A 25,035-nucleotide genomic window follows, 5' to 3' on the forward strand; every position below is an offset into this window, starting at 1 on the left:
GCTGCTACACAGAGGCAGGCAATGGCAAACTACCTCTGAAGGTCTCTAGGGGGTCACCATAAATCAGCTGCAAGTTGACACCACTTTCCACCACCACCGCATATTCAAAATCTACAGTGGACTGGGGTCTGTTGTATGAAGGTGAACTGTGAGAGGTTGGAAAAGGTAACTAGGTCCAACTGAATTGAGGCCTAGAGTTACTGCTTCAGCTTAAACACTTCCAAGTGACCTGTCAAAATCTGGACTTTTTATTATTATTTTCATGTTTATATAATTCACAAGCCGTGTTGAAATTTTGGGTGTGCTCTGCTCAAAGCAAATTTTGATAGGCATGCACAATTTATGTAACTTATGACTATCTGTTGCCCAGCATGGCAGTGGTACAGATTCTCCTGTGACACTTCTTCCATAAGGGAACAAACTGTTACCATAGACACATACAGTTCTTTTCTGTCTCTTTTAGACTAGAAAAAAGAAGTTCGGCCGTGTGCTGCGCAACCACATTGTCGTCTGTGTTTTTGGAGATGCCAGCTCATCGCTGATTGGTCTCCGTAACTTTGTGATGCCTCTGCGTGCCAGTAACTTCACCTTTAATGAATTGAAGGATGTTGTCTTTGTTGGATCTCTTGAATATCTCCAGAGAGAATGGGAATTCATCCAGAATTTCCCCAAACTGTTTGTATTGGAGGTATAGAGATCTTTTATTTATCATTCTCTTCAAGCTCCCTTTGTATTTTCTTATTGTAGGAAACCCATATTGTGTTCTAGGCCCAGCCCAAACAATCTCCTTGGTTACTGACTGGCAGTCTCAGAAAAAAAGGAGGATTACTTCACTAGGGCTTCTTCTCCTTCTCTGTGACTACTCTTTTGGGGAGCACAACCCCCCCTCCCTATATTTTTGTACATATGAAGCTACCATATAATGAATCCCTTGGTCATCAAGATCAGTATTGTCTATTCACTGGCAGCTGCTGTCCAGGGTCACAGGTAGAGGTCTTTCACAACATCTCGTATCCAGTGTTCCCTCTAAGCTGAGTTAGCGTGAGCTAGCTCACATATTTTTAGCCTCCAGCTCACACATTTTTGTCTTAGCTCAGGAAAGATGACCCCAGAGCACACTAATTTATGCAGTAGCTCACAACTTTAATGCCAGTAGCTCACAAAGTAAATTTTTTGCTCACAGGACTCTACAGCTTAGCGGGAACATTGCTCGTATCTAGTCTTTTTCATTGGAGATCCCAGGGGTAAGGAAGGGCATGAACCAATCCATGGATTGCGATTTGTGCACAAATCAGGCCAATTCATGGTTTGATTCAAACCAGTTTGTTTGCTCGCACCATGTCCAAACTGGAAAACAAACCTCCTTTTTTCTGGTGGTTCATTTGGTTCATTTTTGTGGTTCATTTTCCCAGACAGCCTGGCACTGATTCATTCAATTCCTAGGCAATGCTGGGGGGGGGGGCGCTTCTGGGAGCCCTAGAAACACTCATAGCAGTTACCCATAGCTTGATTGGCGGCTCTGGGAGCCAATCGCGGAGCTCCCATTCTGCTCTATGGGACCAGGCATCCTGACTCCGCTGCTTCCACTTTGCAGCATGAAGAGAGAAGACTTAGTTGCCATGAGAGCTGAAGCTGAGCTTTCCTGGGGGCACCTGCTTTGTGGGGCTATAACTTGGACATTCGAAATCCAGTCTTCACCAAATTTGAAGGGCAGGTGGAGGAGAGCCTGCTGAAGACCCTGGTGAGTTTTACACCTCCTGAACCAAATGAACCAATGAACCATGAACTGGTTTGGGCAATCATATAAATCACAAAATGAAACGAACCACCAGTTCGGGCAATCAAACGAGTCATGAACCAACATGAACCATCATTTTCCTGTTCTGTGCCCATCCCTAGCCAGGGGATGAACCTGAGATTTTCTTCGTGAAAGGCAGAGGTTCTGCCACTGAGCCACACCCCCTCCACTAGGTTTTACATCTCAGTACTCAATCTTAGTATACAAAGGTTTGTGGGCCCAAGTCACCTACTGAGTTTCATGACTGAGTGAGTTTTTGAACCTGCATCTTTCCAAAATATGGACTATGAAACAAACTGACTCTCCATTATCCAAATTTAAGCTCTGATAGCCTACAATTAGGTTCTATAACTGACCTTTAGTTTAAAATTGGCCTTTTGTTCTGGAGCATTGGAACCCTGATAGAGGATAATGAATGGACATTTATCTATATTTTATTCATCAAAAAATTTAGTAGGGGAAGTTAGGTACTTCAGTCATCATAGCAGTAATGCAATGATGTGGGCTTGATTGGTGTTTCTGGGATACAAGAACCCTAGGAAGAAGCTTCTATACAATGGAAGCTTAAATTTAGCAGAGTTCTCAAAGAAAGTTCACATCTTCACCTATTAACATTTGTATGTGAAAAAATTATGTGATAGGAATTCAGTTCTCAGATGCAAAGGTGTGGTATATATATTTATTGAGTATATGTAATGGTACAGTCTGCTCCTCCCCTAATATTTGTGTGATTTAGTTTGGTCTTATTGGATGGAGCTGTTGTTTTCAGGTTCCAGTTTTGTATGCTTGCTGAAATTATCTGTCATTAGAGTAGTCTCCTTGCAAATAAATATCTAATGTTTTTAGCCAGCTTGCCTCTGCTGAATGAACCTGAGAATGGTTGCCTGAGACAGTACTCCAGTCTGGGAACCCACAGCAAAAGGAGGACATTATAACAGGAACCAAATTTGGGTTGGGATCACAGACCATGGCAAGAAGAGGCTTAAGGACACACACACACCATGTTGTTTTTCCAACCTGAAATGATCCCTGCTGGAGAAACTTATGAGCAGTCCTCACTACATTTCCATTCCCCCCAAGATAGTGAAGAGTGGGTCTTTGGGGTCCTTCCAGGCTGGGATAACACAAGGGGGAAGGCTTAAGACTCTTCTCACTGCTCACCAGAGTCCCAATTAGTTACTGAACTCCAGCAGGGCCAGGGCCAGGCTTGCTGACACCCTAAGCTGGGAGGGTGGGGACTGGTTGGTGGGCTCTTTAAATGCAGGGGGAGGCAGCTGCTTCTGCGAGTGCTCCTGTGTGATTGGGAGAGCACCCAGGAGCAAATGCCAGCCTCCTGGGCAATTTAAAGGACCTTTCTTGGGCACAGGAAGGGCAATTGCTGCTTCTGGGCACCCTCTTGCACAATTTAAATTGCCTAAGAGGAAGGGGCGGCTCCCATCCTCCCAGGGATGCTCACTTCTGTGCCTCCCAGGGCCATGCCCTAGGCAACCACCTAAGGTGGCCTAATGATTGAATTCCAGGCATAGATCTGATTCAAAATCATTGTGGCAGCCAATGGATTTGCTAAGTGTGAATTGGCCCAGCACTGCCTTCTAATTCTCATGACCTCCAACCCTGCTCTCTTCCTAGGGCAGTGCCCTTTGCTGTGCAGATTTGAAGGCTGTCAACATCAAGCACTGTGCCATGTGTGCTGTACTCTCAGCTTATGCCAGAGATGCTGGTGATCAGACCTTAGTGGACACCAAATCTATCCTGGCTACCCTCAACATACGTTCCTTGCAGTTTAAATTCGGTACATCAGCAGGTAAGAGGTGTAAGGTTGAGAAAATACTCTGTCTCATATGAATACCATGAGCCTTGTTTCTCACATTGTAGAACCTGAAGAGTGCTATTTAGTCTGCTCATGAGCAAAGTCTTTAGACACTTTCATTAATATTTGTAGGAATACTTTTCTGGTGCTTTTAGGGGATTATATATGGTATATTATGCCTTAGTTTTCTGGTTGCATTTTCCTAATTTCTATAATCCTAGTCCCACTGCATTGTGCGTATGTGTTTTAATACTTTATTAACCACCTTGAATCTCAGTGAGGGGCTATACAAAAAGTAAGTAAATACATATCTTTTAAAAATGTCAATTTTAAATGGAATGGTCATACTGAACTAATTATACTGATGACCTTCAGCAGAGGAACTCAGCAGCTGAATTTTGCCTGTTTTACAAGCTCACAGCATTTGCATGTCAGGTATAGACCCCCCTCTCCTTTGAACCTGAGCACAAAAGCAAATAATTTGTACTGCCCCTACCATAGGGTTGCCAAGTCCAATTAAAGAAATGTCTGGAGACTTTGGGGGTGGAGCCAGGAGCAAGAGTGTGACAAGCATAATTGAACTCCAAAGGGAGTTCTGGCCATCACATTTAAAGGGACAGCACACCTTTTAAAATGCCTTCCTTCCTTAGGAAATAATGAAGGATAGGGGCACCTTCTTTGGGGGGTCATAGAATTGGACCCCCTGGTCCAATCTTTTTGAAACTTGTGGGGTAATTTGGAGAGAGGCACCAAATGCTATACTGAAAGTTTGGTGCCTCTATCTCAAAAAATAGCTCTCCCAGAGCCCCAGATACCTGTGGATCAATTCTCCATTATTTCCTATGGGAATATGTCTCCATAAGGAATAATACAGTTCCCAGCAGACTTTTCCCTCCCCTCCCTCCATTTTCTAAAGACTCTGAAGCAGGGGGAGGGCATCCAAAATGGGGGATCCCCTGCCCCCCACCTGGGGATTGGCAAACCTATCCTACCGCCATTGCTATAAACTTCTAGGGGAGATTTTAAGAAAGGTATCTCCCTGCTTCTTCTGATCTAAAATCCTCGTTTTAATTTAGCTTCTTCCTTGCGCAGATTGCTCCCACAATTATATCGTTTTCTCTTCCTTTACACTAAATGGTTCCTAAATGCTTTTTTGTGCCTATAAGAACATACAGTGCACATAAAGAATACATATGCATGTACAAAGCCAACAAAGAAAAGCAGGAAACCAAAAGGGCTGACAAAAATAAAGGTAAATACAAAAGAAATAAAATATGGATATGGACCAGTCACTCCAGTTTGTGTTGTCTCTATTGAGGAGGAGGAGGAGTTTGGATTTATACTCTACCCTTCACTACCCAAAGGAGTCACAGAGCAGCTTGCAATCTCCTTTCCCTTCTCCTCCCCACAACAGACACCCTGTGAGGTAGATGAGATTGAGAGCTATGACAGAAACTGCTCTTGAGAGAACAGCCTCTGACAGTTATAACTAACCCAAGGTCACTCCAGCAGTTGTATGTGAGGAGTGGGGAATTAAACTCAGTTCTCCCAGATAAGAATCCATGCATTTAACTGCTATACCAAACTGGCTCAGAAGAGGATCTTGGCTTAGACCTCCCTACAAAACTGATCCAGTCTGACATAATTTTTTTTTAAAAAAATCTTTATTGCTTCTCTTCCTCCACCTTTAATTTTGCAAGAGTCAGATTTGTCGTCCTCTTGGGAAAGACCAAATATTAATTAACTGGCGATGAGGTGGGAATGGATGGCTTCACTAAGTGGTTTGTCCATTTCTTTATTATCATTCAAGAGATTTTATAACACGCAGGCAGTGCCAAAGCAAAGATTAGTGTAATGAAGGAACATTAGAAAGAGCCAGTGATGTCGCTGAAATGTATAATTAGCAGGTTCAGAATATAAATTTACACAGCTCATAATGCTCAGATGTATTGTGAATCAAACATTGTCTCCTCAAGAAAGCCTTTTCTTCAGGTTATCATTTAAAAGCATATTTCTGCACATGTGCAGAGTGTGTTTTCAGTTGAAGTCTGTTTGCAGACCAAGTCACAGACACAAAATCTATCCAAGACACAGGAAGGATGAAAAGACTATGGAGACAAGGAGGTAGGTGATTGGATTCTGCTATGTGGGGTGAGGAAGGTAGGTGCCACCATGTCCTGCCCCACTTTTGGAGGGTAAGGAGGGTGGGGACCATCTTCCTGTTTCCCAGCAGCATGTTAGGGGGTGAAGGATGGGTGGCTCAGTGGTAGAGCATGGGAGGGACGGTGGCTCAGTGGTAGAGCATCTGTTTGGTAAGCAGAAGGTCCCAGGTTCAATCCCTGGCATCTCCAAAAAAGGGTCCAGGCAAATAGGTGTGAAAAACCTCAGCTTGAGACCCTGGAGAGCCGCTGCCAGTCTGAGTAGTCAATACTGACTTTGATGGACCAAGGGTCTGATTCAGTATAAGGCAGCTTCATATGTCCATAAGTCCATCTTCCCACCAAATTATATCAGTATTGTCTACTCTGAAAAGCAGTGGTTCTCCAAGGTCTCAGGCAGAGAGCTTCCCTAAGCCAGCTAGATATTTCCCTAACTTTATTATGGTCTTTTTAACAAGAGATGCCACAGATTGAAACTGAAATTTTCTACATTGGAAGCATTGCTTTATCACTGATCGATAGCAGTTTCCCACAGTACTTGCCATCACCTTATAAAACACTCATGTGTGTACACACACATCCCTTCCACACCAGTTCCTTACCCGTTCCCCTCTCCATCAGTTCTCTTTCATAGGCAGGGCTTTTTTTTGTGCAGGAACGCAGTCCTGGCTAGCTTGGTGTTTTGGGGTGTGGCCTAATATGCAAATGAGTTTCTGATGGACTTTTTCTACAAAAAAAGCCCTGTTCACAACTATGTTGTTCCAAAATGTTGAAGAACCCTGCTTTTGGGGGACAAACCTCTTTACTATTTTGTAAAACACACACACATGCATAAATGCTGTCCTCTTCCCTGCCATTCCCACTCCCCACTAGTTCTCCCCAAGCCAAAGTTTTCTGGCACCCTCTCCCCAGCTCGGCACTCCAGACAGTTGCCTAATGCTGCCAAATGGATGTGCCGGGCTCGTCCCTTCATGGGACTTTGCCTTGAGACTGACTGGCTATAGGCAGGCTGCTGGGGCTTAGCTCTCTCCACAGCTATCTGTGCCTTCTTGGTCTACAGCTTCCTCAGCTCTCAGGTGCCTTCTACCTCATGAGGAAATTCACTATCTAGAGTTCAGCTCTGTCTTTGTTTTCTGAAGTCCTTCAGAGTTTTCCTTAATCTCCTCTGGCAGATTAAACTAATTCTACTTATATACTAGGGGACAGTTGCTGAAAAAAATTAACTTTTGCTAAAAGTTTGCTAAAAGGGTCAATGGGACTACTACGTTCTCCTTGCTGTCTGATTGATTCCTCTCTAACCAGGCTAAGGAACCAACATGACAGCTCTATTCGCCCTCCTCTTCTTCGATTGGTTAACGTTAGAAACCCTGAATTTGCAATATTGTTCAGCTTTATAGATCTTAAATTCAATCTAATACATATACTTTTCTATTTACAATTATATATACAAATGTATCCATTGGTGTGGGGTTCCCCCACCCCCTATTTTATCACATCATCAACTCTATGACATTAAAACCTGCTAGGGTACTTTCTCTACCCAGGCTCCATCCCCCATATCTCCAGGAATTTCCCAAGCCAGGGTTGCAAACCCTACCCAAGCCAAAGTTTTCTGAAGAAGGAAAAGTTACAGAAGATTCTTTTGTAACATTACCCACCGAGAAGGCTAACCATGATGAAAAGGGGATCAAATGCAATAAAGTTGATCACTGAGCGCTGAATACAGCATAATAGTTCTGTGAGCTACAGAGAAAAGATTTAATATGTTTTTGATTCAGCTGTGAAGTTGCTTGTCTGTTTTTTTCCCTGAAAAAATAAAGACAATTAAAAACCTGCCTTTTTAACACAATGCTTCTCAGTTGCTGACAGACCCATTTTTGAGTTGTTTTGACATACTGCCACCCTGCTGTTCCCATTCAGTTGTTATTTTAAACTTTGCAACAGTAGATAAAGTCTCTTTGTCTCACATCAAAAACTTTGCCAAAACTGCATTTTTTGTCATGAATGTGATGCAGACTTCGAATGCAACTCCCTTGAATAATTAAAAAACAAACCCTTAGGAAACGTTAGGTCTGCATTTTGGGGACAATAATAACAAGTTGTGTTTTTCAAAGTTTGAAAATGCATGACAGTTAAGGGGTAGTTTAGACATTCAAGAAAATGCTTCCCCACGAAGTATGATTTTGAATTTCTCATCCAGGCTGCTTTGAGGTAAAATACCCACTTCAGGAAATACCCACTGTGTAAATGGAAAGTGACAATTCTTTACTTTATGCTGTTTTCTGTTGTTCTACTGCATCTTTTTCCTTTTGACCCTCTTCAAAGCACCTCCAGGTAGTAGAAACCCCAAATCACTCAGCAGGTTTCATGGCCATTTAGGGATCAGAACCTACACAGTCCCAATCCTCATCTGGCATCTAATCACTACATCACAAAGGCTCAAGTCTTTTTTTTTTTTAAGTTTTATTTGATACACAATGGCTGAAGTATTTCCCATGAATATATGCATTTTCCTTCACAGTTTGTGGGTCAATAGGTCAGCATTACATATATATCAATAGAGAACATGTTGCACATATAATTACTGTATACTTTGTTGTTTGAAAACATATGGGAAGATTGTACTATTGTAGCCCTAATGAATAGCCCAAGCAAGGCTGGTCTGGTCAGATCTCGGAAGCTAAGCAGGACTGACCCTGGCAAGTACTTGGAAGGAAGACTTCCTCGGAATACAAGAACTGGGAGGCAGGGGCAGGCTGTATCAAGCCACTTGTCTGAACATCCTGAACATGCCCCAGTAGGGTTCGACAAAAGTTGCCATGACTTCCAGGCATACACACGCTATAATTTTAAAAAGAGTTCTATTGCCCAGTACAATTGTATTGCACAATAAACCTGTTTAACTTATTAATGTATGGTCATATAGAGGGCATATAATTACTATATACATTGTCCATGACAATGTACAAGAAGACGACATGATTATGATGAGTCTACAAAGCCAGATGTGAAAATAAGAGAACAAAAATGTAAGCAAAAGGGAAACAGGGAGCATTCCTAGGTTTGCCATACTCCTAGGCTGCCAGCTGTGGCTTGGGGAATTCCAGGAGATTTAGGGGTGTTGCCTGTGGAGGGTGAAGTTTGGGGAGGGACAGGAGTTCATTGGGAATGTGATGCCACAGAATCCACCCAGGGGAACTGATCTCTGTAAGTCTGGAGATCAGCTGAAATTCCAGTAGAACTCCAGGCCCCACCTTGATGTTGGTAATCTTATACTTAACATGTGCCCTAAATGTCTTTGGGACCAACAGGTTTTGAACTGTGAGTCTTTAGTTGAGGTTGCAATTTAATGTACCAGAGTATTATTTACTTACTTAACCACTTCAGTTATACACATCTTTCTACCCAGTGAAGACCCCAAATGTGTTACATAATTCTCCTCTCTTCCATTTTATCCTTGCCACAACCCTGAGGTCAGAGGCAGCCCATCCACTAGGCAGCCCTAGGCAGGTGCCAGATTCCCCTGCCTCCAGGGCAATTGAAATCACCCGGGAAGAGAGATCCTGGGAACCCATAAGAGGCTGTGTGCTGCCTGGCCTCCTCTGTGGTGCTCACCCCACCCCACTGCCACCACTGCTGCTGCCCCTGTGGACAAAGCTGGAGGGTGGGGAGTGTGCATGTGCTGGCATGGCAAAGCACAGGGAGGCTGCATGCTGCCCAGTTGCCGTTGCACCACTTCCCTTTCTGGCATGGCCTCTCTGCTTTTGCTATGTGTGCCCTTCTCACCCTCCAGCTTTGCCTGCAGGGGCAGTGGTAGGGTGGGGGTGGGGGCACCTGGGGCACCAGACACCCTAGAACCATCCCTGCCTGAGGCAGGTTAGTCTAAGAGTGTGTGCTAGCTCAAGTTCACCTACATGGCAGAATGAGGATTCAAACCTGGGTCTTCCAGATACCAGTCCAACATGATACTACAAACACTATACCACACTCCCTAAGCAGCACTGAGTCCCACCGCATAGTTAGCTGTACAGTTCCCTTCTTCCTCTCTCCCATCTTCCTTTTCTGTAAACATTTATACTTGATCTTGAATGTACTTTCTAACAACTATCTCTTTTTAGCCCCTTTCTTACCTGCATTTTCCCCAGTAAGACTCACTATCCCAATGTCAGAGCCAACATGGAGAAACAGTTGCAAGTTCAAATCACCACTCTGTCCCAGAAGCTGGCTGGGTAGAGTTTGCAACTCTGGCTTGGGAAATTCCTGGAGATTTGGGGGTGCAGCCTGGGTAGGGGAAGGACCTCAGCGGGTTTTAATGTCATAGATATAACAAAATCGGAAAAAGCCTATGGATATATTTGTATATATAATTGTAAATTGAAAAGTATATGTATTAGATTTAATTTAAGATCTATAAAGCTAAACAATATTGCAAATTCAGGGTTTCTAACATTAAGCAATCAGCTCAAGGTCTGTCTATCCTAGCATTCCATGTCTCCAAGTGGCTGCCAAAATGATAAGAACATAAGAGAAACCATGCTGAATCAGGCCAATGGCCCATCCAGTCCAACACTCTGTGTCACACAGTGGCCAAAAAATCCAGGTGCCATCAGGAGGACCTTCAGTGAGCTAGGACACTAGAAGTTGCCCTCTCAAGCACCAAGAATACAGAGCGTCTCTTGCCCCAGACAGAGAGTTCCAACAATGGGCTGTGGCTAATAGCCACTGATGGACCTCTGCTCCATATGTTTATTCAATCCCCTCTTGAAGCTGGCTATGCCTGTTGCCGCCACCACCTCCTGTGGCAATGAATTCCACATGTTAATCACCCTTTGGGTGAAGTTCTTCCTTTTATCCATTCTAACCCGACTTCTCAGCAATTTCATTGAGTCCCCACAAGTTTTTGTATTGTGAGAAAGGGAGAAAAGTAGCTCTTTCTCTACCTTCTCTGTCCCATGCATAATCTTGTAAACCTCTATCATGTCACCCCTCAGGTCAGCATGCAAATAGATCAAAAAAGTGACAATCATCTCCAGTGTATGATTATTGTAGGAAATCTGCTTGTAGACATGGACAATCCAGTCCTAGCAACAATGGCTAATGGCCAGTGGAAGGCTCATCCTCAGTGAATCTGTCCCATCGATTGGAAACCCAACACACAACCCCTTGTCCCAAAATACTTGCCTTTGACTTGTAAATAAGATCTTTAGAAGATAATTTAGAAGACCCACTGAATAGCACTGTTTTCTGAGAATCCATTCATATGCTTCAGTGCAGTGTTCCCCATCATGGAAAAGTAAGTTTAGATTTCTCTGTATCACTCTAATTAGTACCCTGTCATGTTACATCGCAAGCAGGTTGGCAAACCTAGGTACTGAACTAAATAATCTGTGGCATAAACTAAACATACAACAGTAATTAAACCTGACAACTTAATATGCTACTGCAATTCAAATATACAGTAGTAGGATGCAATTAAGTAATCTTTGGTAATAGCACCCTGCCAAGATGAGAGATTTCAGGTACAGGGTTGTGTACTATGTGGGAGCAAAAATATTGACATCAACCCATGACAGGATGCATATTCAAATAAGGCACAACAACATCTGAAAAACTAGAGTCAGTTTCACTTTGAAACTGTAGTGAGGTGCTGCAACTGTGTAGTATATTACCCTTCTGATCCAAGCCCCTTTTATTCTATAGAAAATCTCTTCTTTTCATTAGGAGTGCTTCTGAAATTCTCTTCACTAATTTTCAACGACTTGGAGCTCTGAATTATCTTCTTTCCAAAATGAAAATGATGAATTGGAGACTTTCCACTGTTTTTTTTTTCTTTCTAAATCCAAATTTGGTAAATGCAGCTTGCATATTCAGCTCGCCTGGCTTTCAGTACCTTGAGTTCCTATACTTGTCTTCCCCCAATGATATATACATACCCAATGATAAAACACTGCAAAAAACAGTTTTGAAGGTACATAGAGGTGTATCATTTCATCATTGCATAGGAGTGCCTCAGCACATCAGTAAAATACTACACAAAAACGTGTGATCACACTACATCAACACTGTTGTCCCCCTCAATGTTTTATTAATCCATATATGTTCATTAGTAATGTGGAAGGAGAGAAAAGCAAAAGAACTGACAGAATTGAAACAAATTATGATTGCTTTGGTTCTAGAATTGATTTTAGGAACTAGAAATAAGGGAAATAGAAGGCAGTGCAAAGAGAAATTCTGTAACAATGAAGCAATAGGGGAAATCTGTTCATCTCTAATTTCAGTGGAAATTAACAGTTTCAGACAGCATCATTAAGTGCTGTTGTCAAGCAGATGTGTGAATTGCTGACCTGATACACATCAGAAAAAGAGATCAGGTTGATGATTGTTTTCTCCAGCAGCTGATAATAAAAGGTGCACTGCTTTTTGTTTCTGTTTCTAGCTGTCATGGCTAAATAACACTGATAAGAGAATTCTCAATCCAATCCTGTTGAACTGCATCCTGCCTCCCCTTTCCTCCTCACCCAACAAACTTGATGGAGCTTTAGCCAATAATAATAGTAACAGGATGCATAATATTAAATATCCAGGGATGGCAAAGAAAATATCTTTAGCATACACACACACACACATGCATATCCAAAAATGAAAAAAAATCCCAGTATTATGATAGTATATCCTCTTTTCTCAACAGTCTCTGTGTTTTGTCTTAGATCAAAATGCATCCTCTCGCTTCTCACCAGGGGTATGTACTATCTAAAATAATGGCTGTTTTCCCACTGAGCTTACCTCGGAGCGACGTCCCTCTTCACCGCACAGCGTCTGTGCGGATTTCCCACCAACTGCTCCGAGGCTGCTCCGAAAAACCAGGAAGTTCCAGACCTTTTGCGTCGCAAATGGAAACCGCTAAAAAACAGTTTACGTTAGCGACGCAAAAGCCGCAACTCTACTTGGTTACTTGGAGCAGCCTCGGAGCAGTTGGTGGGAAATCCGCGCAGACACTGCGCGGTGAAGAGGGACGTCGCTCCAAGGTAAGCTCCGTGGGAAAACGGCCAATGTCTTGAATAAGTACAAGATTTAATGAAACCTATGTACAAGGGATAGTCACATGTCAGAACCAACCAACAGATACACAAGGTAATAGAAACATGTAATAAAAATGGGACATAGGTGAATGAGTGGTCAAGTACAGCCAGGTCTTCTCTTCCCTGTTTTCAAGTGTTTTTGCTCAACTCTGACCCTTTTTTCATCATCCTCTTCTGTTAGCAACACAACTTTATAGTTCCTTCTGTCCCTGAGTTCCCTTGCTCCTCTCACCTCTTCTACTCTTGCCAGCTGTTTCCTTCTGCACATGAAGCTTTCTTATAGGGAGTTCAACAACTCATCTATCAAGGTCAGCATTGTCAACTTGGGCTGGTAGCAACATTCTTATGTACAAGTTTTTCACATCATCTCCTAGCCAACCCTTTTAAGTGAAAATGCAGGGGGTTGAGCCTGGGATCTTCTGCATGCTAAGCAGATGGTCTAGCATCAACCTGTGCCCCCTCACTGAACACGTCTTGTCTTCTTTTCTTAGGCAGGTGCTGAAACTTTCCCCTCCAAGGTACTCAGTTTCTCTTTGTCTTATGTCCTAACTTCTTTGAGCCTGTCTAAAACACTTTCATCTCCCCGATCCATTCTTACAATTTGCTGAGTGACTACTATAGGCTTCATTGACATATAAATTGGATTAACTGCTGCATAAACTTCCTCCTGTATTCTGTAGGATTGTGTTTCTCTGTGCGTGCTCCAAGATCTAGTTTTTAATTCCTTTATCGCATGACATGAATATCCCACCAACATGTTTAATAGCACCTAAATTCCTGCTTATGCAGTCAATTCAATTTTTAATCCAATTTATTCCCACCTTGGCAGTGTGACCTTGTTTTCTTCATTAGCATATTTGGGGGAACTAAGTGCACCAAATGCTGCCCTGGGCTTCATGTGAAAAGTGGGGAATTTAATCTTGCTTTCTTTTGTTTATTCAGAGTATGTTATGCGTACTTTGCATGATATTCTGCAATCAAAAGAGATTATGTCAATCAGTCAAATTTACATTAGTTCTCTTGTTTTGAGTCTATTTCCACAGCGCCCATTTTTCAAGAATGCATGAAGCTGCCTTACACTGAGATAGACAGTTGTTTCATTTAGGCCTGTATCGCCCACGGTAACTGGGCAGTTGTTCTTCAAGGCCACTGACAAGAAATCCTTCCCAATCTTAAAACCTTTTGAAGTATAGATGCTAGGGATTGAGATCTTCTGCCTTTTTGCATGCCAGGGGATTTTGGCATGCAAAAGTTATTGTCTATATCTACATGTCCTCCCTGAGAAAAATCAGATATTTACAGGGAAAGGGCACATGAATGGGACATTTTGAAGAAAGTGTGGAGGTTCCAACCTGGAGAAGAATTCTGAGAAATTTAAAAGGAAAGGGAAAGAGGATCTGAAATGTCTCACTGCATGTGTAACCCACACACAACAGTAGCATATTTTCAGTAGCTTTCTACAAGCAGTATGACAAATACCTAGGCCCTGCCCTTTGCTGTGCAGTCAACCAGCTTGTGTGCATGAAGTAAGCCAGCTCCATCCCTGTGACTCAGAACATTTCAAAAAGTTGAGCTCCTAAGCCCAAGGGGGGAAGCTGAACACATACATTTCCTACACATGTAGACTCTGTACTTATGACTCAGAGTTTGCCCACAGCCGGGGCAATATCAACTTGCTCATGCCCACTCCCTCTCTATACACATTAATTTCAACATGCATGTAGAGGACTAGAGAAACTGTGTTTTGGGTGGGTTTGCCAGCTCCCCAATCTGGGTAGGGTTCCCTCCACTTTTGCAGGCTCCTCCCCACCCACAAATGCCCCAAAAGTGTGATGATGTCACGCAGAAGTGACATCATTGCACTACCAAAGTTGCACAGCAATACTCTAGTTTTTGGGCAAAACTTTATGGTTTGAGCCCAAATTTACCATACAGTTTTGCCCAAAAACCAGAGTGTCATCACTGGGAAGAAGGTGGGACCTTGTGGTAACACATGTTTTGGATGTCATCTAAATGAAGCTAATTCTCCAATTTAATTTCTGTTTGTATTTGTTTATATTTTGGATAGCAATTGTGTTTTCTGCTTTTCAGTGTTTGTACTGTGTCCATATGGCGGCCCCGTGGCACAGAGTGGTAAAGCAGCAGTACTGCAGTACTGTGGTCTGCACATTCTGCTCACGACCTGAGTTCAATTTCAGCAGAAGCTGGATTCAGGTAGCCGGCCCAAGGTTGACTCAGCCTTCCATCCTTCCGAGGTCGGTAAAATGAGTGCCCAGCTTGCTGGGGGGAAAATGTAAAAGACTGGGGAAGGCAATGGCAAACCACCCCATAAAAAGTCTGCTGTGAAAACGTGAAAACAATGTCACCCCAGAGTCGGAAACAACTGGTGCTTGCGCAGGGGACTGTGTCCATACAGTTTATGTGCATTTTAGACTTTCTTTCTTTCTTTCTTTCTTTCTTTCTTTCTTTCTTTCTTTCTTTCTTTCTTTCTTTCTTTCTTTCTTTCTTTCTTTCTTTCTTTCTTTCTTTCTCTACTCCTCTGGCTTACAGGTCTTAAGCAGTGTCAGGGATGGGCACAAAATGAACTGCCAAACATGGTTCAAGCATGAAGTGGGTCAGTTCATGGATCCTGAACCAGGCGTTTGGGAGAACATACCTCCCATGAACCCTCCCCAAACCTCCATAAAGGTTTGTGAGGTTTGGGGAGGGTTTGTACAGGTTCATTTAAATGCCTTCAGAGCTTATTTCCAGGTTGGGCTTCCAAACAGGAAGTTAACTCTGATGGCATTTAAATGCCTTCAGAGCACACCTCTGGGTCAGGACAACCCAACTGAGGTTGTCTTTAAAGGCCTTCAGAACTCACTCCAAGGAGCTCAGTCAAGTTAGGTGACCCAACTCGACTGAGCTCTAAGGGCTTTTATAGGCCTTCAGAGCCCATATGGTCTTTCCAATGGAGAAATTCATTGGAGGTTTGTAAATTTGTAATTCATGAACCTTAATTTTTCCTAGTGTAAATCCCAACTAGAAATAAGAGGAAGAAAGGAAGAATTTAAGCTAGAGAAGGTGGGCTATACAGTATTAGAGAAGTCTTGACAAAGGCTGCCTGGACTCTCATGGCTTGAATAAGGAACTTAGCTAACAAAAACAATTTTTGCTGGCCCAGAATCCATTAATAATTTAGTAACTAAAATACCTAGAGAAAGCTCATTTGGCTGGCACCTAAGTGGTTTGATCCATTTCTCCCTAGCCTTCTTATACCACAGACATTTAAAAGAACCTGTTTCAATCTCTAGATCCCTAAACCACAACTGCAATAACTATCTGAAAAAGCTTGCAAGTGCTGTATAAACATGTAATGGACTGTGAAGGGTTAATGCCCCACAGAGAGAGAGAGAGAGAGAGAGAGAGCTGGATAGCCTAGGCAAGCCTGATCTCGTCAGAAGCTAAGCAGGGCCAACCCTGGCAAGTATTTGGATGGGAGACCTCCAGAGAATACCATGGTCAGAAGGCAAAGACAGGCTATCAAGCTGCTTCTCTGAATGTCCTCCATGCTCCAGTAGGAGTCACTAGAGGTTGCCATAAGTTCCAGGCAAAGGTACACATACAGAGAGAAAGAGAGAGAAATTGCTACACACCTATCCCAAACGTCCCTCTGGTTTAGTTTTCCAGAGACTTTGGGCGTTTTCGCACTGACCTTCAAGTGGTGCGACCACCCTCCTCACGCCGGCGGATCTGCAGGGATTTCGCACCAGAAGCGCCGGCGCACCCAAAAGAGCCAGCGACTTCCGTCGCGAAACCAGCTCAAATGGAAACCGCCAAGAAGCAGGAAAACGTTTGAGCTGGTTTCGCGACGGAAGTCGCCGGCTCTTTTGGGTGCGCCGGCACTTCTGGTGCGAAATCCCTGCAGATCCGCCGGCATGAGGAGGGTGGTCGCACCACTTGAAGGTGAGTGCGAAAACGCCCTTTGTGTCTTAGTAAAATGTTTCCAGCACTGAGAGAAATTATATTTGAACTCCGATGACAAGTACTTTCCTTTCTCAGTTCTTTAAACCTCTGTAGATAACACAACTTTGGAAAACAAAGTGAGGCATCTATAAGGAGAGCTTTATGATGTGTTTTCTTCTTACTAACTCTAGGGCTGCTTACAGACCGGCACTTTGGGTTGACTCAGACCAATTTCGCACTCAGCTTACCCCGCTCTCCCATTCATCTTCTCTGCGTGGCATCCATCGGATTTCCCACTATCTGTGCCGGAGCTACAGGAAGCCTCATGGCTTTCGCACAGCAAATGGAAACCGCTAAAAACCAGTTTCTGTTTGCTGCGTGAAAGCCGTGACACTTCCTGTAACTCCGGCGCAGACAGTGAGAAATCCGACAGACGCCACCCAGAGAAGACGAACGGGAGAGCAGGGCAAGCTGAGTGCAAAATCGGTCTCAGAGACTCCTCTGAAGTCGACCCAAAAATCTGTGCATATGGCAACATCTGCTGGCCATCCTCCTCCCGTCCTCACCCCGTCCTCCAGGCTCCTTTGTCTGACTCAAAAAGCTACCACTTCCAAAGTGGCAGCAAATATTTGAACCAGCCATCGGACACCTCCCCGCCATTTGGACGGGGAAGGGCACAAGCAAGGCGACTTGGCGGTCTGGAACTGCCAAGTTGCCTCAAGCTGTTCTTTTTTTTTTTTTTTAAAGGAAACCAATCAGAGTGCAGGTGTGCTTATGCACATGAGCGCTTGCCCCACAAGGGGGGGGGGAGAGAATCCAGCTTCTAGGGCGCCTTCCCGTGTGGAGGTGCCCAGCCACCTCAGGGACGCGATGGGGCCACGTCGCTGGGGATTGTGTGAAGGCTCCAGAATGGCTCTTTTTGAGCCACCTCGATTCAGGATGCCTCCCAGCCGCCCCAGAATGCCTGTCTGTTCTCAGCCTAGCTGTCCCTATTTACAAACAAGGATAACATTAGGATGGTGATTTATTTAGGGAACCATACTTTATACATAAGCGCTGTCAAGTTGTCACTGACTTATGGCAACCCCCAAAGGACTATCGAGATAAATGAGAGGCAGAGGTGGTTCGCCATGGCTTTCCTTTGCAGAGTGTTCCTTAGCAGTCTCCCTTCCAAGTACTAACCCTGCTCAGCTTCCAAGATCTGCTGAGATCAGGCAGCACCATGCTGCCTCCCTCCCATGGGGCCCATACTAATAAATAAAATACCAGAATCCAGTAGTGGTAGTAGTAGTAGAAGAAGAAGAAGAAAATGGAGTGTATCTTGTATTGCTCCTTTGTTATTATTGTTCCTTTTGGGAATGCCTTCTTCAAAACTTTCTCAGGGCAAGGTGCTAGTGTTCTTCATCATTTAACTCATATGGACACAGGAAATTGCTTTTTATCAAGTTTATCTAGCTCAGTATTCCCTACTTTGAGGAGCAGTCACTTTTCAGCATCTCAAGTGAAAGGCCTTCCCCAGTATTGTGTCCTTCTGCAAAATTTTCCTCTGAATTTATTCCTAGAGTTTTGAATTCCAGACTTACCTGTATTGTTTCTCTAATGGAACTGGAGGCAGTCAGGATCCTCTGTAGTTTCCCTTTCTAAACTTTGTTCTGAGCACTGTACACATGCACATTTTGTTGTGTGTTTGTTCCCTGGCATGTGTGTATTGATAAAACACTTTTTTAAAAAAGATTTTTTTTTGAAGTCTTACAAATGTGCAGGATAATATTAGCATAGTGAAAAAAGTCTGTTCCTCCTTATCATTACTTTGAACTTTGGATCTTTCACATGCACATCAGTCTCTGTAGTATCTACGTAAAAGGTAAAGGTAGTCCCCTGTGAAAGCACCAGTCATTTCTGACTCGGGGGTGATGTCACATGCGAAGTTTTCACGGCAGACTTTTTTAATGGGGTGGTTTGCCATTGCCTTCCCCAGTCATCTACACTTTCCCCCCAGCAAAGCTGAGTACTCATTTTACCAACCATGGAAGGATGGAAGGCTGAGTCAAGCTTCAGCCAGCTACCTGAACCCAGCTTCTGCCAGGATCAAACTCAGGTCATGAGCAAAGAGCTTGGACTGCAGTACTGCAGCTTTACCACTCTGTTTCACAGGGCTGCTTAGTGTCTACCTAGGCATAATCAAAAGTATCTTGAAATTATGTTGGTGGGTGAGAAGATGAACCTTGCTTCAACTAAATAATAGAACTGAACCTTGTTTTTAATAAACCAAATTCCTGAAATAATATTACAGATGTATGTTTATTCATGTGCGTAATGGGGTTTTTTGGCAGAAAAAGCCTAGCAGGGACTTATTTGCATATTAGGCCACACCCCATTGATACCAAGCCAGGCAGAACTGTACATTCCTGCTAAAAAAGCCCTGCATGTGCGTGAACATTAACACAAGAACATTAATGCAGTACCCAGCCTGCCATTCCCCACATTATAGCTGCTGTTCTGAGCCACTGTAGGACAATTAGGTTTTCTTTAACTTCCTCTTTAACCACTGCTGATTCACTTTCTTGGAATTTAAAGCAGCAGAAGATGAGCTGTTTCAGAGTGAATGAGCATAACATACAGGAGATAAAGCAGTGTCTGATCATGGAGGCAGAATTCAGGCAGTGATCCTCAATAGGAGAACTGGAGTGCTACAAATATGTATTTCATCTATGAAATATTAGAGAATATAGAGAACAATCCTAAGCAGGTCTACTCAATAGCACTTTTTCCCAGGAAAGCATTCTGAGGACTGCACTAATATTCTTTTGTTCATCATGCACTAAGCATTTAAAAAAAAAAAAGATTAATGGCTACTTCTAGTTTCATTTCTGGGTTCATCCTAGAAGTGATGTTGGCCAAGGGCTTTTCTGAGCAGGAACACAGTTCTAGCTGGCATGACATCAGGGCGTGTGGCCTTATATCCAACTGAGTTCCTGCTGGGCTTTTTCTACAAAAAAGCACTGTGTGAAACAGTGGTGACATCTGGGGGTGTGGCTTAATTTGCAAAGGAGCTCCAGCTGGGCTTTTTCTACAAAAAGAGCCCTGGATGTTGCAGTATCAGTGCAACACTGATTTCATTGTCCCTGCCCCACCCCCACCCCGGTTTCCTGCCAGTACCCAGCATTTGTCTAGCAGCCCTCATTCCAGTGAATGAATCAAACAGCACACAAGACCAGCGATACTTCTGTAAGAACAATCACAGGAAGAATGGTTTTTCTTTAATGGTGGTGGTGTTTTATCAGTGCCTGTGTACACAGTGGTAACACAGAAAAAGAGATTAATATGAACTGATATAAATAACAGCTGTGACAGGTACACATGCAATGTATAAAAATTGGGGGAGAGAGTGGAAAGAACAATAGAGAATTCCTAATACATTGAGGAGGGAGGCCACCAAGAAGACTCTGGAGAGAAGAGGATGGCAAACTACCACTGCTTCACACTTGCCTTGAAAGCTCTTTTCTGGGTTCGCCATAAGTCATCTGCGACTTGACGGGACTTTACACACATACACATGCACACAGAGTGCACTGGCTCCCCTTCAGAAATAAGCAAGGTAGTTCAAAAACACTAATATCAAAGAGAAATTCAGAGAGATGTATTCCTAGTTGCCTGCAGACTCCAAATCTATTCGTTTTATTCCTGACATTACCTTTTCTCTCTTTCCCCCTCTCATGTTAACAGGTGGTATGTCAATGGGAGTTAGTAGAGACATAGTGGAGAATCAATTGCCACAGCTTCCTTTTAAACATATCCCCATCATCACTGAGCTGAGTAAGTCCTTCTTCGGGAGCCTATTTCACCAAAGCGATACGCCTGCTGCATTATTTATTTACTCCTAGCCCTCTTTACAATTCAGAGACAGAAAGTGACAGCGTGCCGTGTCCAAGGAACATTAAAAGGTTTGACTTAAATGTTAATTCAGTGGCTTTGAAAGAGTCTGGATAGTTTATTGGGAGAAGAAATATAGCAAAGCGTCACAAAGGCCCAGCGTGAAACTAAAACATCTCTCTTGTTTCCCATCTTGAAAAGACTTTAAAAGGGTGAGCACATTTGCATGGAAGTCAGGAAGTGCCTTTAAAGTTTTGAGACACTTCTAATCCCCTCAGCGCACACCCTTGGAGCTTTTGGTACTCCACTGTCTCTCCTTTTGTCCACAGTAGTAATAAGAAGTACCGAGATGGATCAGACACGTAATGTACTGTATCCAACCAAGCCACTCAGCAAAGCTTGAAGCTTTCCTCCAACCTTAGGAGTCATCCCCCAATTTAAGTGGCTCTGGGGCAGCAAACAGCTTCCAAAATACAAAGGAAGGCAAAGGGGGCATTTTTGCTTGGAGTTCTCATTCTGTACCATTTCAGAGCATATTTCCTATCCTGCCATCCTAATTAGGGAGGTGCAAAATGCCTAGGAAGGAACTATTCAGTACAGTTTGTTCTACTAGATTGCTGTCTAACCTGCTATAATTTTCCGCTGCCACGCAATTTTGTGCTGTAATTGTTAAAGCCTCGAATATATACTTTGCTCAAAATCCCAGCCAAACATAGGTTTGTAGTCTGCATTTGGAGACTACAAAAAACACAATGCTGTCCAAGTGCAAGTCATGCGCAGGATTGCCAACTGCCTGGAGACAAAAGATTCATGTCCCTTTAATAGAGACTCAGTGGCACCTTATTTACCAGCTGATGTTATTTACTTCCATGCTGTAGCTTCAACTGAATTCCACCAGTATTACAGGGACAGGTCATTTTATTCAGGCCAGTTGGCTGTCCCAGTCATAATGTATGCTCACATAAAGAACATCCAGGGTTTTTTGATCTATCAATATTCATTTCTCAGAATTCTAGGAAGAATCATGGTTGCGTGAATTTTGGTAGCCCTTCCTTTGCTTTTAAGCATTGTTTCTTTCAAACATGGCAGCAGAACCCACAAATTTAGTTTGGAATGGGTTTGGCATCTGTCCTAGTTACAGGGCAGATGTGGTCTGAAGGCACCAGAAGGTGTCTTAGATTAACTGTATCTGATGATGGCTTACCTTATGTAACAATTTTCACATATGGCCACAGATAAGGCATTTAGCCTTTCTATGTATGAAGCAACATTCAAGATACAAGTGGAGTTAGGGACGCACAACACACACCATGCAGGAAATTTGGGTGTTTTTTTTTAAATGTTACCAGAGCACTTTTTACCACTTCCATATGGCCATCTCACTCAGTAACTTTTAAGTAGGTAGACACAGGTTCCCTCCTCCCTGCTTAGTAAAGTTTGCAACATCACAAGAGGAGTGAGTAACATGAATATTCCCTACATTAGCACCCCAGCCAGGGCTGTTTTTGTAGCAGGAACTCCTTTGCATATTAGGACACATACCCCTGATGTAGCCAATCTCCAAGAGCTCTGTAAGCTCTTGGAGGATTGGCTACATCAAGGGTATGTGGCCTAATATAAAAAGTTCCTGCTACAAAAAAGCCCTGACCCCAACTTGAGAGGACACCACCATGGGAAGCAACTACTTAACCCACTCCTACCACATGATCTCCTTGTTTCACAGTTACCTGAACAGTGTGGGAACCCTCAAAACAGGACCATTTGACACTAGCAATGCTGTTAACATTTCTTACCCCAGTCCAAAAAAGCCCCAATGTGCAAATCCAACCCACAAGCCTTAATTTTTCACAACAGTTTATGTTTCCCTCTGTCAGTTGAATATAAATGTAGTATAATAAGAAGTGGTGCATGGAAATAATATATAAGTAGTACATACACTGTTCTTCCAGCGTGGTAGCCAAATCCTCCAAGTAAAAGACCAATTTAATATTGAATGGATTTGGCAGCAGATCTATACCCTGTATTCCATTTAGATGCTATATATGTAATTTATACTGTTTTTATATTTAAGAGGCATAAGACAAGCAAAGTAAGTGGGAACAACAGTTACAAAAAATGTATGGCAACCAGCAGGAGCATAGTGGTATGTGAAGACTGACATAAATGGCACTGAGCACTGTTGTTTCATCTCACCCTCCTTTCTTGCTCCCCATGTTTAGGGGAGGGACGGTGGCTCAGTGGTAGAGCATCTGTTTGGTAAGCAGAAGGTCCCAGGTTCAATCCCCGGCATCTCCAACTAAAAAGGTTCCAGGCAAATAGGTGTGAAAAACCTCAGCTTGAGACACTGGAGAGCCGCTGCCAGTCTGAGTAGACAATACTGACTGTGATGGACCGAGGGTCTGATTCAGTATAAGGCAGCTTCATATGTTCATTTCAGGTTGTGCACCAAAGAAGGCAACTTGGTATCTTTAGACTCTCACAATACCAACTTTTAAAAACTGAGAGAAATAATAAAGGGCAACCTCAGATGGTCTAAGAACTAGCTCTTTGTTAGATTCCCAGTACCCAGTTGGTGCTGGATAGAAGGGAGGCACTTCTCCTATTATGTCAACTGGCTGAACTGCTAAAATAGGAGTGCAGCAAAATGCTGTGAATTTGCATTTTTATGTGACTATTAACTGAAATGCTGGGGGAGGGGAGAACCAGTTAATCTCCACAGGCATTGTCATGTGACCTCCGCCCTATATGAGAAAAGGCCAAGAAAGCACAAAGTCGCTGTGGAGATTTTTTTTTTCTCATCAGGAATGCTAATGGGGTCTTGCCCTTGCTCTAGAATTGTGTTAACCAGAATCCTTAATTGTTCTGATTCAGTGAAGACTGGGTCTTAAAACTTTGACATTCTTTGACTTAGCAAAGTAGGCATGAGGCCAAAATCACCCTTAGGCTTCTGACCTGTTGTATAATTAACCAATGGAACCAGTTGCCACAGGATATGGAGACAAATGTCTAGTTCGTTTGCTTATTTTGCTTGCTATTTATTATCACAACAGTTAAGTTTCTTAATTGATCTTCATTCCTGGCCTTAATTTGAGCCAGTATGAAACAGAAGTTAGTAGGTTGCCAGCTCCGATTGTTGCGATGGTGGGGGGAATTGAGGGGACATTCTGGGAGTGGGTGGAGATGTTGCACAACATGCGTACATCACCCAGAAGTGACATAGGCACACCAGTAAAATCACTCTAAAAACATAGAGTTTTGCTCAAAAACCAGAGCAACAAAGTGCCTACCCCCCCCTCTCAAATGTCACTGACATGTCTGCATCACTTCTGGGTGATGTCAGCACATCGCACATGATGTCACTGGTTGGAAGGTGGGGGAATTTTCTCCCACTGGCCAGCAGGCCACCAGTAGGCAGGAGCCTATGAAAGTGGTTGATCCCCCACCCCCACCTGGGGAATGGTAACTCTAGTAGTTAGACTGATCCGGGAGACCCATGTTTAAACCTACCATTCATCCATGAAGTTCCCTGGATGGTTTTGGGACAGTCATTCCTTCAGCCTAACCTGCCTCATAGGCTTGTTGTGAAGATAAAAATGACAATGTGAGCCATGTATGCCTCCCTGAGGTCTTTGGAGGGAGGCCAGGATAAAATTGTGATAGAGAGAATATGTTCATGCAAGTTACTGAAAATAAACACACACACACCCTTGTGTACACACACCATTTCTTGTCATTCTTCTACAGCCATAGCCTCTGCATGTTGCAGAAGGGGTGGTGTTACTGATAATTTCCCTTATGGGAAATCTGTGTTTGTCAGAAATTGAGCATTCTGCTTTCTCTCCTCTTACAGAAGTAGCTTCCAATGCACAATTCTTTGAGCAGAACATTAAGGAAAACACAGGTGACATTCACAACCAGCATTCCATGCGTTTTTCCAGAGGAACAGTATTCTCTGACAGCTTTCTGGATTCTCTGTTGTGTACTGTAAGTCATCCACAGTTCAGACATAAAGCAAAACTGGGATTGAATGAAATTAACTCTGGTTACTGTCACTGTCTGAATGGAGGCCACTCTGACTAGGCTTAGGTAGGCATACCAAACCAGAGAAGCAGAAACCATGGTATAAATCTGGTTTAGTAGCAGGTTCATCTGAAAAGTATGGTATTATCATGGGATGTGTGAACACAAGCATCTTGGTTTAATCTGATATTGCCACCAATATTCATTCCCTGAAAACAGAGAAGTTTGGCCAGAGTGATGACAAAAAGACCAGCATTGGTCAAAACAATCTGATCAATTTTCTGTGAGCTGAATCCTGGTTTCACAAGCTTACTAAAATGAACTATGGTTTCATGTTTTACCTGAGTCACA

The 25,035-nt window shown here is 43.2% G+C and overlaps 1 protein-coding gene across 1 annotated transcript in view; it reads left to right on the forward strand.

The window, feature by feature from the left end:
• The window catches only part of KCNU1 (potassium calcium-activated channel subfamily U member 1), a 178,393-nt gene that overhangs the window by 145,563 nt on the left and 7,795 nt on the right, over positions 1–25,035 (forward strand). Inside the window, exons 23-25 of the mRNA XM_060251612.1 lie at positions 464–688; positions 3,428–3,602; positions 24,515–24,648. Of these exons, the coding sequence (XP_060107595.1) occupies positions 464–688; positions 3,428–3,602; positions 24,515–24,648 (534 nt within the window). The remainder of the gene's footprint in view (positions 1–463; positions 689–3,427; positions 3,603–24,514; positions 24,649–25,035) is intronic.

The sequence above is a fragment of the Heteronotia binoei genome, chromosome 12 (assembly GCF_032191835.1).
Source record: "Heteronotia binoei isolate CCM8104 ecotype False Entrance Well chromosome 12, APGP_CSIRO_Hbin_v1, whole genome shotgun sequence".
Taxonomy (NCBI): Eukaryota; Metazoa; Chordata; class Lepidosauria; order Squamata; family Gekkonidae; genus Heteronotia; species Heteronotia binoei.